Below are 17,337 nucleotides of genomic sequence, written 5' to 3' on the forward strand. Positions count from 1 at the left end.
TATATATAGGTATGTATATATGTTAAATAGAACACACATCTATGGCATATGCTATATACAATGACAGAAATTTTTTAGAAACATTGTGATGAGAGGCATACTGGTAGATACCCATGGATTGATAATACACTCAATCAGCTTCCTTCTTTTGTATTGTAGATGAGTATGACCTCGACTGGAGTAACTCATCCTCCCCAACAAGTGGTCCAGCTCTTCCCAAAGAGGACAGGGAGAAAAGCTGGCTGTACACTCTGGACCCCATCCTCGTCACCATCATTGCAATGAGTTCCCTGGGTGTCCTGCTGGGGGCCATCTGTGCTGGCCTTCTACTCTACTGCACATGTTCTTACACAGGCCTCTCATCCCGGAGCTGTACCACACTGGAGAACTACAACTTTGAACTCTATGATGGCATCAAGCACAAGGTCAAAATAAACCACCAGAAGTGCTGCTCGGAGGCATGACTGATTGCACCCGAATCACATTTGACGTTTCATTCCAGCAAGAGTGGCTGGTGAAGATTACTTTTTTTTTCTATGGGAACTGAATGCCATAATCTCAAACAAACAGATCCAGAATACAGACAGTGAGGGCAAGGCAGACTGGGGGAGTGGAAATGGGGAAGAGGGAGGTGTGGCCCACATGGGAGACTGGCTCCCACCCAGGCCCACAGTGGCTGAGTCATGGCTGTAATGAGGATGTGCTCTCTGCTGGGACAAGGACAGGAGCTTGACTCTTGGGATTCCGATTCTGCCTTTTGTTTGAGGATTTTCTTTTAAAAAAAATTTTTTTTTAATTTTCATCTTTGAAGGACTCAAAGAAGTAGAAGAAAAGAATGACCTTTGTGGTGTGAGAAGTACAGATCCTTACTCCCCACTTTCTTTTCCTAGTCGGTGGTTAAAAGACAAGGGATTTTTCAGCTGGTCTATCTTTAGAAATAAAACACAAAGAGCCGTCCAGCTTATCCCCTTCTCAGATAGGCTTGTGATTTAAGGGATTTGCTACCAGGGCAGGTTCTGCCAACTGAGCCTGGGTGCTGCCGTTTCCCATCAGTCCAAGAACTGAAATTCAATGTTGTTGCCTTTAACTTTTCTTATCCAGGGGAAAACTGCCGTTTGAAGGTCAGCAGAAACAGCCGCTCTTTCTTATGTGTGATTCAAAACAAAGCAGAAAGGAAATTTCACAAGTCACAATCCATAGGAGCCGCTAAGGGCCTTAAAGTGCTTTGTGAATAGGAGCCATTTATTCACTCCAGAACCCGAGTCTGCCATGATGGCTGAGGCCTTCTTGACAAGGCCTCTGGATGTTGCTTCTTTCTTATGTTTGTTCTCTTTTTTCCATTCCCCCCCTTGTTCTTGTAAAAATGAAAACACCACAGACAAAGACACCCTTGTAAGTTTTCCAAGCCCAAGGAGATAGCTTTGTTTGATATTCTTGGTGGGGAGGGGGATGCGAATACAAGCAATTATTGTTTTCTTTATTAATAAGACATTGAGTATGGTGACCATTAGAATCCTAGCATGTTAGGGCTAGAAAGGAGACTTCAGACATTATCGAGTCCACCTCCTTCATTTGAGAAACCCATGGCCCAGAAAGATGACATACCATATTGAAAGTCACACAACTTGTTAGTAGTAGGACCAGGACAAGAAACCTTGGTTTTTTTTTTTAACTCTTTTAGGTGCTTGTTCAGCTACACCACGGTGCCTCCTGACTTAGTAGAAAGGGGGAGAAAGTGGACATAGAAAGAACAGTTTAACCTCTGTTATCCTATAGTTAAGTAAGAAGGGTTGAGGGGACTGCCCTAGGAGGCATTTTGATGAATTAGTCCCTTGTCTAAACTATGAGCCCTGATTTCTGCTTTGGGTTATAGCCACAGCCTTGGCTTTCCTGGGGAGTCAAAGTTAAGTTGTACAAGAGCCTGCCAGAGGTTAGCAGGCAGTGTGAACCAAAATATTAACACCTCTACTTCATCCTCCCCTCCTCACCCTAGGATACATCCAAGCTTCTTCCTCATTCTCATACACACACTCTTTGATTTATGAGTTTTTGTTATCAAGTGCCTTGAAAAGTAAAGAAGAAGAAAAGTATTTTTTCCCCTCTATCTAGAAATCCATGCTATATCATACAAGTAAGGCATTCATCCTTCCCTGGCCCAGCAGCTTCTCTGAACTCCTCTGAACTCTCCACGAATGGAACCAGATCTGCCCAGATGGCTGAATGGGTCAAGAGCTGAAGCCCCTCACTACCTCACCTGACTGCAGAAGGGGGTGGGGGGTAGGCAGGAAGAAACTGAAAACTCTGCAGAGGAAAGGTTGTCCAAATAAGAGTAGCTTGACTTAGGCTTAAATTAATGTGTAAGAATTTTCCTGTTTGCAGGCAACATTCATCCAAAAAGCCAACCACCATGCCCAGCTTATCACATATGAATGGTAAAACTTGTCAGACCATTGTTGCTGCTACTACCATGTACAATTTCATCCGTCTCACACCCAAGCTAAAGGGGAAGGGTGGATGGAACAAATCTGTTCCTATCAATGTTAACTTATGGACCTGATAGTTAAAATGGTAATGTCACAGTGTATTGTATGCATACAGAGAGTGAGAGTTCATATCTACATATATTTATACATATATGTGTGTGTTTGCGTGCACATGTGGGTTCTCTGTATGTACCGTGTATGTGAATGGTCACGTGGGACTAAATAGTGTTAATGTAACTTTGATCTAGGGCAGGAGAGTACTGCTGTTTTTGGCGTCTTAATTTGGCACAGTGTTAGTTAATGGTGAAGTGCAAAGTTATTAAGCCCACATGCTTGGCTCAATGCTACCCTATGAGCAGGGCACGCAGAAAGAAATTTCTAGTTCAATCCATCTTCCTCTTCTCCTTGCAGTAAGGTCTTTAGGGCTTCAGGTAACACTGGTTACAGAAGGGATGCTTGGGAAGTAAGGAAGCACCCAAGCATCTTCCAAAATCTCTTGAAGACAAAGATTTCCCCACACCTATTTCTGCGCTGACTGTCCCTCTCATGGCCTGGGAATGGGGTATTTGGCCCCGTGCCATCTGCTAGTCTCATTCCAGGTTTGTAGTTCATCTCTGAGTTGTATACTACGGAACATGCATCCACTTTAAGAGTCCCACATTCATATTTCCCATCAGCTGGTACAGGGAATCTGACTGTGCTCTGAATGCCGAGCCAGAGCAGGCCATCCAGTGCTACAGTGTGTTATTGTTAACTTGAACAGGGAAAACGAAACAAAACATTGGTGCATTCAATTCATTGTTCTCTTTCTCTACAGTAATGCTTTGCTCATCCTCCTTAGTGAGGTAAACCCAACCAACAGTATTGACACAATTTTATGCCTTGTACTGAATGACCTATTACCTCCACGCTCTCATGGACTGGGTGGTCAGGAGGGCCATGCGGTTGCTTTCTCCCTTTGATGGGGAGGGGGTTGATAGGGGTGGGACGCTTTGGGATGAGCATGGGGTGGGGGAGGGGAAATAAAAGTTAAGAAAACAGTGGCTTAACTTTTCCAAGGCTCACAGTTGAAGGTGTTTGACCATTCACTCACTGGCTGAGCCAGATCATAGGGGACTTGAGAGCTTTTACTGTGATTCTCCACAAGGTAAAAAATAAACTGCAACAACAAACTGTGTTTATATGATTTGTATAAAGCCTTTTTAAAATTACTATTTAAATAAACAGTATACCGGGGACTCTTTTTGCATTCTTTATTCAAGACAAAAGGGCTTGGGATAAAGCTTTGCATACTGCAGTGGGTGTTTAATAGATGTGAGTGGCTAGCTCCTTGAGGGCAGGAACTAGTCTGGCTTTTAAATTTTTTTTATCTTTGTAGCTCTGCTGCTCCAACATAGTATGTACTTAATAAATATTTCTTGAAATTGAAATTGAAATGAATTGGTTAGGTGACCGAGGGGGAAAAAATGGCAGAATGAAGAGCTTGACCAGTATCTCCAAAGCTTTCCCTGAAAATCACTGAGACAGCTGGCATCACCACATGCCATAACTCCCTCCACAACCCCTATCTCCACAACATTCCCTGTCTGTAATTTGTAGCTTGCTAGCACATGAGGATCCTTCCCTTCCCTCTTTAAAGTCTTCATAGCCAGCATTTCTTAACCCTACTTCACCCCCAACCCCATATACAATGATCCAAAGACTTTGCAGGTAATGAAAAGTAACTCCTCATAAAAATTGTTGAGTGCCACTGTTTACCTTCCAATCACTCAGTTCCAAACGACCCCAGGCATTGGTCATCTAAAGTCAGTCAATAATAACAGGCTTTTATTAAGCCCTTACTATATATGTTAAGGAAGCATACTACATATGCCAATGAAATTATAAATCCAGTTCCTATCCCTATCCTTTACTTCAGGGATCCTTAAACATTTTTAGTCTCACAGATTCCTTTGGCCGTCTGGTAAATCTTCCAGACCCCTCAGAATAAGGTATACGATAAAATTTAAGAGTATATAATAAAATGTATGTGGTTACAAAGAAAATCAATAATGTTGAAATACAATTATCAAAAAATTTTAAAATTCAGATGTTAAGAATAGGAATCCTTGTTTCAGTACAAAATCTTCCAACGCCTATCTCGAACATATCTGAAAAACTTCCATAACCAACGATCCTTACTTCTTAAAATTCATACCAAACTAAGTCCTCTGGTGTCCTGGGCTCTTTTTCTACTCTCTGCTCCATCTGTGGAGTTTTCCAGAATCATCGTGCTGAGGCTGTAAGGGACAGAATAAAATAGTAAAGAAATTGGATATTTTGCCTGTCTACAGTATAGCCTGAGTTGGAAAACACTTGGTCGAATGGCATCTGAGTCACTCCCAGAAGTTAATAATAGTACTATGAAAACAGGTCAGAAGACACCTGAGTTTTTTCTTCCCTACAGGCCTGGGACTGAATGGGCCAATGCTACCCCTGCCTGTACTGAGTTCCTTGCTAAATAAATATAGGGCTGGGGTCTTGGTCTTCTTTAACATTTCTCCATTTGTCAGAAGACCCAATTCAGATCTGAGCCAAGGTGCAAAGCCTAATTCATTTAAGGATGGCCAACACATGTATCCCCATCTTCCCTTGATTATCTGAAAGTAACACAATTTGTTTATGCTCCTACCCATGTCTCCCCATCCTTATTTCTATTATTTCATATGTCTGATGAGATGCCTGAATCCTCTCTTTATAGTGCTCTTTATTAACAACAAGATTTAAAAAAGAAAATGAATCCCTGCTTTCTTTAAACCAGGCTTTGAGGCACTTTTAATGCACTGATAAGCCAATAAAATGGCCTGATCTCCAGCTATCTATGTTTATATGGAACATTTTCTCTTAGCTGAATCCTTCTAGAAATGTTTAGACAATCTCTAATGGAAAAATTGGAGTAAGGGGAAAAGGTGGTGGCACTTAGGAGGGCTAAGGCTGATACAGAGGCAGGAGGGCTAAGTTCGGTACAGAGGCAGAAGAGCAAGTTGAAGCTGGAGCAAAAGTACTCAGGAGAGAAACAAAGACCAGCTGGATGTCAAGGCCAACTGTTCCACTTTGGCTTTGATAGTTATGAGGAAGAAGCTACTGATGAAATTCAAAATATTTTCCATTTCCCATAGATTAGAGATGGTGCTTATCTCAATTGGAACTCACCAAAATTCTGGAATGCTTTCTCTTGGGGAGGGGGGTGGGAGGCAGGAATGCAAAACATTTTCTGATGCCTGACCTCAGGGGCACACTGCCTTTCACTCAAAGAACCTCAAAACATTTCAGAAAGTCAGTATTAAGATGGTCATTTCAACAAATGGGGAAATCAGGGTCCAGAGAAGTCAAGTAATCTCAGACCACCCAGAAAGGCAGACATAAAGGCGTAATTTCCTTCGACCTTCAATCTTCTCTGAATCCTCCCAGTCTCAGCTAGTCTGCCTTCCCCCACATGTCAATAACTTCTGGGGAATACAGTCCCTGTTTTCCTATTCCTTGGATCAGTTCAGGTGGGAGGATCTGCCCTATACTATCCCCAGAAGTCAAAGCAGGTGAGGGCTGGAGGGTGGTATGGACACAGTTGTCCAGGGCAATTTTTTGGAACCAAGTGCCAGGCTATTCTGATAGCCTTTCAAGGCTGTGTATTTCCTCTCCCTTTCCTGCCAGGAGAAGGAGGGAGAAGGCAAGGGTATGGGGTGTGTATGTGTGTGTGCGTGCATGTGTGCATGGATGTGTGTTTGTGCGTGTATGAGAGAGAGAGAAGATGAATCAATGGATGGATGAATAATGAATGGATAGATATGTAAATAGATAGACAGATGGATATTTAGATAGACAGACAGACAGATAGACAGACAGACAGACAGATAGATAGATGATAGATAGATGGAGGGACAGAGCTGGATTTGAACCCAGGCCCTCTGATCTGGATTCTTTCTCTCTTTATTCTACTACAAAGTGACTCTCAGGTGACCTGTGAGGGGAAGTGGGGGTCAGTTCCCCTGTAAAAACATGACTGTTTGATTTTACCCACAGTCTCCTTGAGTTCATAGTACAATAATATCAGGTCGTGGTAGACAAAGTGTGAAGGCCCCACTTCACTGAGTAGTTCAGCATAAACACAGATATAGGGCTTGCCTTGACCTAAGTGCAAATATATAGTATATACATAAAAATGTGTGTATCATAGATGATATGACTATTTTATGTGTGCATATGTAAATATACTCAGTCAACTGGAGGGGTAGGAAGGGGGGTGACGAAGTTACCAGATCACAGAAAGGACTCCTCTGTAGACGGTGTGACTCAATGGATAGAGCATTGAACATGAAGAGACTGAGTTTTGAATCCTGCCTAGCTGTGTGACCCGATCCAGGTCACTTACCCTAACTTTGCTTCAGTTTCTTCATCAGTAAAATGGAGATTAAATAAAGCACCTACTTCACAAGGCTTTAAGTATCAACTGAGATGATGTATGCAAAGCATTTCAAGGTGAGTCATAAACTCTTATTAGGGCCCCTAAAGAACAGTAATAGCTGCTCTTTATTTCACACTTTACATGCATAATAACACACTTTAAGTTCTGCAAAGCACGTTCTCTATATAACTTTCCAGTGAGAAGAGAGATCCCATATCAAGGGCTTTGGGACTCAGATCACACAGATACCATTTCCTTTGAGTTTCACAGCAATCTTGTGAAGTAGGTGCTATACCTCTTACAGATGAGGAAATGGTGGCTCAGGCAAGTGAAATGAGTGGCCCAAAGTCATGTACTGAAGCATCAGAAACAAAATTCAAAGCCAGGTCTTCTTGAACCAAGAATACCCTGCTATCTCTACAGTCGGGGCACTAAGACCAGAACAGTGTACTATTAAGCCTGTTTTCTATATCCTTCCACTTCCCTGATTCATCCATCACTTAAAATCACTTTGACTTTCCCACTTACTGACAGAAAACAGCATCTTCTGTTTCAGGAGCTAAATTTCCTCTATCCACTGAAAGGTCTTGGCCTGAGTCCAACTGGTCCTTGGTGCCATGCTGACCTTTTCCTCCTGCAGGCCTAAGATTGACATCAAGAAAAGGTTCAAATAGTCCCCAAGGAGCAATCCTTACTTTGCCCTCCTCTTTCCAGCAGTCCTCAGCCTCCCCACTACTGCTGCCTGACCTTTGCAGGGATTCCAATTCCAACTGACTGAGTGAGGGCTCATTAGAGTAGAAGCCAGGGAAGCACTGATTCTAAGCTCCAGTGACTGGGGGTGGACGGGATGCAGAGGGCTATTTATTACAAAGGCCTATTCAACTTCTATTCAACTATCATCATCATCACCTTCACCTTCACTATCACCAAAGGAACTGTTACTTTAGCAAGGTGGTAGGTCACTGCAGTTCACTCCCGGACTCAACAACTCCCCCTGCTCAGGCTGTGACTCCTTCAGCCAGATTTCTGTGATTTGGCGGAGTAAATGTCTAATAAATCCCCCTGTTCTGAAGTCCTTGACTGCCCCTGCTGCGAATGAAAGAACTGTCTTTCTATGTGCACAAAGCCTGCTGGCTGCTCCCTTTGCCACTGCCAGACTCTTATATTTGCACAGTCCTCTCACTGACTCCAAGTGGGAGCTTTGTGACATGATGACGAGATATGTCTGAGCCTGCTGTGCTGAATCCATTTTACAAACTCCTCTTCCCTTTCTCCAAAGCATTTAGCTGCCTATTTCTGATGTGTTGACCCACCCCAAGCACTGAACAATCTATTCAAAGGATCCACACTCAATTAGTTGTCAATTCTATCAATTCTAGGTCGAAAATATCCTTTGCTTATGCCTCCTCTCCACTTACAACTCCATTTGATCCAGTTCAGGTCTTCTTCACTTCTCGCCTAGACTACTACACCAGCTCCCTAATTTCTGCACTCCGCCCTCCCACTCCTCTCCAATCTATCCCCAATGAATCTGCCAAAAAGAATCTTCTACAGGCACAAATCTGACCATGGGGGTCATCTGTCCAAAACCTTCAGTGGCTCCCTGTGTCCTCTAGGACAAAATACAAATCTTCAGTTTGGCAGTTAAGGACCTCAGTAGTCTGGCTCCAATTGACTTTACCAGCCTTATTTCTCATTACTCACCTTTATGCATGTTACATTTCAGGAAGACCTACGTTCATATGCAGTCTCCAGCACTTAGTAGCTATGTGACCCCGGATAAGCCAATCATTGCCTTCTTCTGTTCATTTATTTGTACACATGTCCCTATCCTTACAACGCATTCCCTCTTCCTCCAGATCTTTCAAATCCCTTATTATCAAAGGGTCAGGTTTTTTCCCTCCACAAATCGTCTTGTATTCACTCCTCTGTATGCACTGTATCACCTCAATCTATTTTTGTAAACTCCTTAAGGGTAGGCACTATTTAAAATCTTTGTCACTTTATTCTTAACTCCTAGAATGGTACTTTACACATAGTAGGTATTTAAATAAATTGAAAGGAATTAAATCTAACAAGCACTGACTGAGGGACTATTTTGTGTTAGGGGGGTTGAGGGAAATACAACGTTTAGGTAACACACTGTTTATCCAGGAATGGGGAACCTATGACCTCAAGGCCACATGTGACCCTCTAGGTCCTCAAATGCAGCCCTTTGAATCATAGAAAGTTCACAGGGCTGCACTTGAGGGCCTAGAGGATCACATGCTGCCTCAAGGTCACAAGTTTCCTATACCCTCATAGAGTTTATAGTCTGCTAGGGGGAAATGATACATACGTAGGTAACTACAATATACAATACTATAAGCTAAGTGAATCAGAAGGACACAACTTAAGTGCTTTGTGGGGGAGAAGAAGATTTTTTCAGACAGGGAGAAGATCTGGGAAGGCTTCAAGGGGAGTGGGATATTTGAGAGAGGTTTCAAAGAGAGAAGAAGAAAAGATATTCCTTCCTTGGATCACTCCCTTGTCCTGATGGAGGGGCTTTCATGGAGAGGCTCAAAGCCATGCAGGGTTACCCAAGATGGACAGGTCATAGTGTAAAGTTCCAGTGAAAGATGATCCACTAGAGAAGGAAATGGCCAACTGCACCAAGAAAACACCAAGGATTTTGATGATAAAAGAGATGATACCAGAAAATGAGCCTGTCATGTCGGAGGTGAAGAACAGACAGCTACAAGTAGCATGAGTACTAAAGAAGCCTCTGGGCCAAAGCTAAAAGGAAACTGAGCTGCAGTTGTATCTGGTGATGAAAGGAAAGTCCAATGCTGTAAAGACCAACATTGCACAGGAACCTGGAACATAAGGTAAACTGCATGTAGTCAAAAAGGAGATGGAAAGATTAAACAAACATTGATATCTTGGGTGTCAATGAACTGAATTTAATTCAGGTGACCACTACGTATACTACCATGGGCAGGAATCCCTTAGAAGAAATGCAGTAGCCCAGCCATGGTCAACAAAAGGGTGAGAAAAGCAATATTTTTGTAATCTCAAAAATGACAACGATATCTGTTTGAATCCAAGGCAAACTGTTAAATATTAGAGTAAAACAACCACTGATGCAGGGGAAGTCCAAATTGATGAAGACCTACAATATCTTCCAGAAATAACACCCAAAAAGATGTCATACTCATCATAGATAATAGGATATGACTGGATATAAGATAATTGGAATAACAGGCAAGTTTGACCTTGGAATATAAAAAGAAGGGTATGTACTAATAGAATCTTAGAGATACTAATGGAATATTCCATGCAAAAATGAGCATGATAAAAGGCAAATATTGTAGGAACTTAACAGAAGGAAAACAGATTAAGAAGAGGGGGTGAGAATACACAAAAGAACTGTACAACAAAGAGCTTTAACATCACTGATAACCATTATAGTGTGATTAATGTTCTAGAGTCAGACATCTTGGAGAATGTAGTCAAGCGGGCCTGAGAAAGCAATGTTAACAGTAAGGTTAGTGGAGGTGATAGAATTCTAGCTGAGCTGTTTAAAATCCTAAAAGATGATGCTGTTAAAGAGCTGCACTCAATATGCCAGCAAATTTCGAAAACTCAACATGGCCATAGGATTGGGAAAGATCAGTTTACATCCCAAATTCTAAAGAAAGGCAATACTGAAGAATGTTCAAATTACAAAACAATTGTACTCATTTCACAAACTAGCAAGGTTATGCTTAAGGTTCTGCAATCTAGGCTTTAGCAATATGTGAATCAAGAATTACCAGAAGGTCAGGCTAGTATTTGAAAAGGTAAAAGGAACTAGACACTAAACTGCCAACATTCACCACATTGTAGAGAAAGCAAGAGAGATCCAGAAAAACATCTGCTTCTCCTACATCGACTATATTAAAGCCTTTGACTATGTGGATCACAACAAAATGTGACAAGTCCTCAAAGAGATGGGAATACCAGATCATCTCACTGGTCTCCTAAGGAAGACCTAAGGAAGTATGTGGACTAAGAAGCAATAGTTAGAACTCAACATGGAACTGATTGGTTTAAGATTGGAAAAGACATATGACAAGGTTGTAAACTGTCACCTTATTTATTTAACTTATATGCAGAGGACATTATATTAAATGTCAGGCTAAATGAATCAAAAGTCAGAATTAATATTTCTGGGAGAAACATCAACAATCTCAGATATGCAGAGATACCAGTCTGATAGAAAGTGAAGAGGAATTAAGAAGTCTCTTGATGAGAGTGAAAGAGGGGAGTATAAAACCCTGGCTTGAAGTTTAGTATCCAAAAAACTAAGACTTTGGCAACTGGTCCCTTTACTTCCTGGCAAATAGAGGGAGAAGAAATGAATGCATCATCAGATTTTATATTCTTGGGCTCCAAGATCACTGCAGATGACTGCAGCCATGAAATTTACATCTACAGTGCTCAACTTTCCTTATAATTCAACTCTCATGACCACACATTGCTTCTGGAAGATCACAACTTCAACTTTACAGATCTTTGTTGGCAATATACGGCTGTGAGAGTTGAATTATAAGGAAAGTTGAGCATTGTAGAAATCATGCTTTCAAATTGTGGTGCTGGATAAGACTTTTGAGAGTCTCTTGGACAGCAAGGAGGTCAAATCAGTCAATACTTACAGAAATTAATTCAGGCTATTCACTGGAAGGTCAAATACTGAAGCTGAAGCTTAAATACTTTGGCCACATAATGAGAAGATGGGACTTCCTGATATCGGCAAATATTGAAGGCAAAAGGAAAAGGGGATAGCAAAGGATGAGATGACTAGATAGTGTCATGGAAACCACAAACATGAACTTTGATACACTTTAAAAGATAGTGGAGAATAGAAAGGCCTGACATGCTCTGTATGGTCCATGGGATCACAAAGAGTTGGATATGACTGAATGATTGAACGACAACATTAACAAGAGATATTGTGGATGTAACTCCACAGGTAACTAAGGTTACTGAATGTTTGTGAGACTTAGCAACTGGAGATCACTCTCCATTTACATGTGGGTCCCTCTAGATAAGCTCCCCACAATTCAAGGTATTCTCTGAGTTCATATTCATCCCAAAGCCATGAAATATAAGCCCTCGACTGATGTGTTTACTTTTGCTAGTCAGCCAGAGAACACAATAAATTTGAAACAAAGAATTTGATCAAAATGAAATAGTATAGTAGCACTTGAACCCCTCCCTTTTCTATTGTATACTCTCCCACAAATATGCACACTATCAGCGGGAAAAGCAAGTATGGAGGGAGCAAGCATGGAAAGGTCCACACAAAGGGAGCATGCATGTGTGGTAAGGGCACCCCCTTGGAGGGGCAACTTAGGCCTGCAACACTACAGGGCCACAGGTGTCTCCGGCTGAGGTTATTTTGCTGCTCCCACCGCCTGTCTGTGGTGTACAATTCCTACCAGATTAGTAGCGTAGTCTTTGCTTGGAATGTGGGAGTGGCACGTAGTTTCTGCTGAGTGTTGCTCTCTACTAATATAATGTGGCATGAATGAATGGTGCTCTGTAGCAGAGGGAACAAACACACAGCCCAAGGGCCACAACACTCCTGAGTGCAGCCTGAAACAGATTAAAATGTAATTGGGATATATTTAACAAAATAATTAAAAATACAATACAACATAGATAACATAACATCTTAAAACTAAGCCAATATGCCACCCATAGAAATCCCTAAGCATAGATTAGAGTGGCCCCTGTTTAAGTATTACATAACTATTCTACAGATCTTAGTGGCTGGCATTGCAGTTGCTGATCTTTCTACTAGCGGCCTCTGGGCTTCTGTTTAGAACACACCCTGGCCATACCAGCTCCTGTCTCTAGGGTACAGTGGCTAGAAAACCTCTTCCTGATAAGGATGTACTGAAAGCTCTTTAGATAATTCTGTGAGTCATCACACCTAAGGTTCAAAGCAGGCATGGTGGCCCCAGATGAAGATTGTCTATTTTTAAAATTCCATTTTCTTCTGTCATAAGACTCCTTGTTCTTATCCCAAACTTCTGTCAAAATTAAGCCTTAGAAAATTCTTGCCACTCCTTCTTAAGTCCTGTGCTGTGGAACCCAAATCACAGAGTGTGGAGAGGTGGAGCTCTGCAAGAGAAATCCTATGAGAGCTATATGGGCTCAAACTTCACAGTTTTCTCAATCCTAAGATCCTTTGCCTTGACAATGAAAGGAAGGGACAAGTCAAGGACAAAAATTTCCTTGGTGAAACAATACAGAGGCACAGTCCACCTCAGTCCTCTGTTCCCAATTCTTGACTTTACTATGTATGTGTCTAACTCACAAATGGGTTTGACTGAAATTTTCCAGGTTATATGGCAAGAGGAGGTTATCCCCCAGGAGTTCAAGGATGCCTCCATTGTCCATCTCTACAAAGGTAAAGGGAATAGATTGTCTTGCGACAATCACAAGGGGGTCTCTCTCTTAGTGATTGCTGGCAAAATTTTTACAAGAGTCCTCTTTAATAGGCTGATCCTTCACCTGGAAGATGGGCATATACCTGAGAGCCAATGTGGCTTCAGAAAGGGCCGAGGAATAGTCGATATGGTGTTTGCTGCCTGACAACTCCAGGAGAAATGCCAGGAGCAGAACAGAGGTCTGTACACAACGTTTGTAGATCTCACCTAGGCCTTTGACACTGTTAGTCATAAGGGCTTATGGAAAATTATGTCAAAATTTGGTTGCCTGGAGAAGTTCATCAATATTGTACCTCAATTTCATGATGGCATGTCTGCCCAGGTTCCAGATAATGGATAATGCTCTCTTGCCTTCCCAGTCACCAGTGGAGTGAAACAGGGCTGTGTGCTTGCTCCTGTGTTTTTTAGCATGTTTTCAGCCATGTTGTCAAATGCTTTCAATGAGGATGAACATGGCATCAAGGTCAACTACCATACTAATGGTAAATTCTTCAATTTGAAAAGGCTGCAAGCCAAGACTAAAGTGGAGGGAGTGTTGGTGCATGATTTTCTGTTTGTAGATGATTGTGCACTCAATGCAGCCTCTGAAATTGAGATGCAACAAAGTATGGATCAATTCTCTGCTGCCTGTGCTAATTTTGGCCCAATAATTAACACCAAGAAAACACAGGTGCTCTATCAGCCACCACCACACCATCCATACATGGAACCATCAGTTACAACAAATGGAGAAGTTTTGAATGCTGTGGATAAGTTCACTCACCTTGGCAGCGTACTTTCCAGGGATGTACACATTGACAGTGAGTTTGATGCACACATTGCCAGAGCTAGCTCAATGTTTGGGAGGCTCCAAAGAAAAGTCTGGGAGAGAAAAGATCTTAGATTGACTACCAAACTGAAGGTCTACACAGCCATTGTGCTGACCTTATTGTTGCATGCTTGTGAAACATGGACAGTCTACCAGCGCCATGCCAGGAAACTGAATCGCTTCCATTTGAACTGTCTTAGGAAGATTCTGAGGGTCACCTGGCAGGATAAGGAACCAGACATTGAAGTCCTTGCTTGAGCTGAACTGCCAAGTATTCAAACTATGCTTCAGACAGCACAACTCTGATGGGCTGGCCACATTGTTCAAATGCAAAATGAACGCTTGCCAAAAAGACTCTTTTATGGAGAACTTGCATGGGGCAGTCGATCACATGGTGGTCAGAAGAAGCAATACAAGGACACTCTCAAGGTCTCTCTCAAGAACTTTGGATTTGACTGTGCAACATGAGAGACACTGGCACAGGACCACTCAGCATGGCATGCCCACATCAGCAAGGGTACTGTGCTCTTTGAGCAAAGCAGAATTGAGACAGCACAAAGTAAATGCAGGATGAGCAAATTTGGAATATCTACCCCAAATATTCACATGGACTATCTGTGCCCAATCTGTGGTAGAACATTCTGAGGTCATATTGGTCTGATTAGCCATAGTGAGACACACTGAAATTTCATTTTATCATGGTGATGTCATTTTGGTCTTCTTCAAAGAAGAAGGACAACCAAACAACCAATGTATGTGTAAGTGGCAAAAAGCAGCTCTACACAGAAGGAACAGTGAAGGAAGAATTAAAAAATAACCCCAAAATTCAGAACATGGAAGAATGAATGAGGATCTGATAGACAAAAGTAGTACAGCAGAAGGAGGGAGAGGTTTAGGGAGAAAAATGCACATGTTAAGTCTGGAGTGCCAATGAAATACCCAGGAGAGATGTCCCATGAGCAATTCAAACTATAGGTCTTTCTCTCAAATGAGAGAAGAGAGGTCAAGTCTCTAAATTGAGGAGTCATTTAGAGAGGTGGTAGTTGAAGCTCTAGGAGGGAATGAGTTCGTTAAGGGAGAAAGTGGAGGAAGGTTCCTTTGGGGAATATTCATTATAAGGGGTCAGGAAGAGGACATGGAGCAATTAGAACAAGTGGGGATTTGTCAAACAAAACCAAAAACCCAACACATTTTTAAAACATTTTAGCCCTCTCTGCTCTTCCTCCCACGGTCCCCTCCCACATCTTGCACTTGGGTCAAGGCAAGTCCTATTCAGTAATCTGTGTCTATGTGGAGAACCTCAGAGAACTGAAGACTCTGAAACTCTTTTCCCACCATAACCTGATGTTACTGTATTGCTAACTCAAAGAGAGGACAGCTAGATGGCACAGTAGATGGAGTGTCAGGCCTGGAGTCAGGAAGACTCATCTTTGGGAGTTCAAATCTGGTCTCAGACACTTAGTAGCTGTATGACCCTGCGTAAGTCACTCACCCCTATTTGCCTCAGTTTCCTTACCTGTAAAATGAGCTGGAGAAGGAAATGAGAAACTACTCCAGAATCTTTGCCAAGAAAACCCCAAATGGAATCATGAAGAGTTGGGCATGACTAAACAACAACAAACTCAAAGAGACTGTGGGTAAAACCAACCAGCCATGTCATGACTGAGGAGTTAACCTTCCAATCCCAACTCACCTGACAGTCACTGAAATCTGGAGTCAGAGGACTCGGCTTCTTGGTTCTGTTACTTATTATGTATGTATGTATTAGACTGTGAGTTCCTCCATTAGACCGTCCTTGCGGACAGGGGCTGTATTTGCCATTCTTTTGCATCCCCAAGCTCTTATCACAGTGTTGTAAATATAGTAGGTATTTAATAAATACTACCATACAGGAAACAATGCTTCCTACGTGTGCAGCAGCTGTTTAGTGTAAAGAATCTATTCTGGATTTCAAACCAGGTAGCCCTGGATTTAAAATCCCACATCCAAAAACTACTCACTAGGTGACTATGGACAAATTACTTTACCTCCCTAAACCTCAGTTTTCTCTTCTATAAAATGGGAATGATAATACCTATAGTACCTGCCTCTTAGGGGTGTTGAGAGGGTCAAATGAGGAAATGTAGGTATTTTATCAACCTTAAAGTGTTAAATAAGGTTCAGCTTTTATTATCACCTGGGTCATTTAGGGCAACTCCTTTCATTTCTCTGCCTCCTTTTTCCCATTTATAAAATGAAGGGGGTTAGATTAGCTGTATCTCTAAGGTCTGCGATTTGGCTCTGAAACCAATCACATTTTAAATTCTGACCATCTGACAAATACACCCTTCCTCCTGAGAACCACCTGGTTTTTTTAGCAGCTAAAGGGAGTCCATCATGGCTCTGTGTTACTGGAAAGAAAATGCAGAAGCAAATCCTCTATTGTCAGAACCTAGTCTCTGCATCCACCAAATAAAAGTCACAGATGCTGCTATAATGCTCTTAAGATGGATAAAGTCCTTTACATCCACTATCTTATTTGACTCCCACACCCAGTCTGTTAGGTAGGTACTGCCACGTAATTTATCATTTGGATGCAACTAGATATGTTGGTGTCATTTATTATTGCATTTTTCTGATTTTTAAAAACGGTTTGGCTGTGCCTGCTTCCTTGTGTGTGAGCTGTCTTTGTGCAGAAGGTTTCTGCGTCTGTTAGGGACACATTACTTTGCTATTTCTATTCGTGTACATTCAAATGACTGTGCATGCATTGTTACTACAGGGGCCCATTAGCATGGTTTCTATTAGCTATGCACTATTTGCTACTAGCTAGGCTTGTTTTTTTGCTGTTTGTGATTACTTACTTATGTATTATGAGCATGCATGCAACCTCATGATTCATGTTTGTGACTAATCAATTAACAAGCTTATATTAACCCCTACTGTGTGCCAAGCATTGTGCTAGACCCTGAGTATGCCTTGATATATCCTATGTGTAATTCAGACATGAGTCATCGTTGAAGGAACCCATTGAGACTGTCAAGTGATTTTTTTGAATTGTGCTGTGCCAGTGCATGTAATATTAATGTGGATAGAATGTAAACAGTATCTTGGGATTACTACCTATGATGCCAGGATAATCATTCT

At 41.8% G+C, this 17,337-nt stretch overlaps 1 protein-coding gene and 1 long non-coding RNA gene across 3 annotated transcripts in view; one reads left to right on the forward strand and one right to left on the reverse strand.

Annotated features, from left to right (window-relative positions):
• NRP2 (neuropilin 2) overlaps positions 1-3,721 on the forward strand; it is a 147,741-nt gene extending 144,020 nt beyond the window's left edge. For both annotated transcript variants that reach the window (XM_072620109.1, XM_072620110.1), the window contains exon 17: positions 160-3,721. In XM_072620109.1, the coding sequence (XP_072476210.1) occupies positions 160-464 (305 nt within the window). In that variant the 3' untranslated portion in view covers positions 465-3,721. The remainder of the gene's footprint in view (positions 1-159) is intronic.
• The window catches only part of LOC140511113 (uncharacterized), a 101,009-nt gene that overhangs the window by 1,411 nt on the left and 82,261 nt on the right, over positions 1-17,337 (reverse strand). The window contains exon 2 of the long non-coding RNA XR_011969436.1: positions 4,665-4,762. This is a non-coding gene — a long non-coding RNA (uncharacterized lncRNA). The remainder of the gene's footprint in view (positions 1-4,664; positions 4,763-17,337) is intronic.

Source organism: Notamacropus eugenii, chromosome 6 (assembly GCF_028372415.1).
Source record: "Notamacropus eugenii isolate mMacEug1 chromosome 6, mMacEug1.pri_v2, whole genome shotgun sequence".
In the NCBI taxonomy this organism is placed as follows: Eukaryota; Metazoa; Chordata; class Mammalia; order Diprotodontia; family Macropodidae; genus Notamacropus; species Notamacropus eugenii.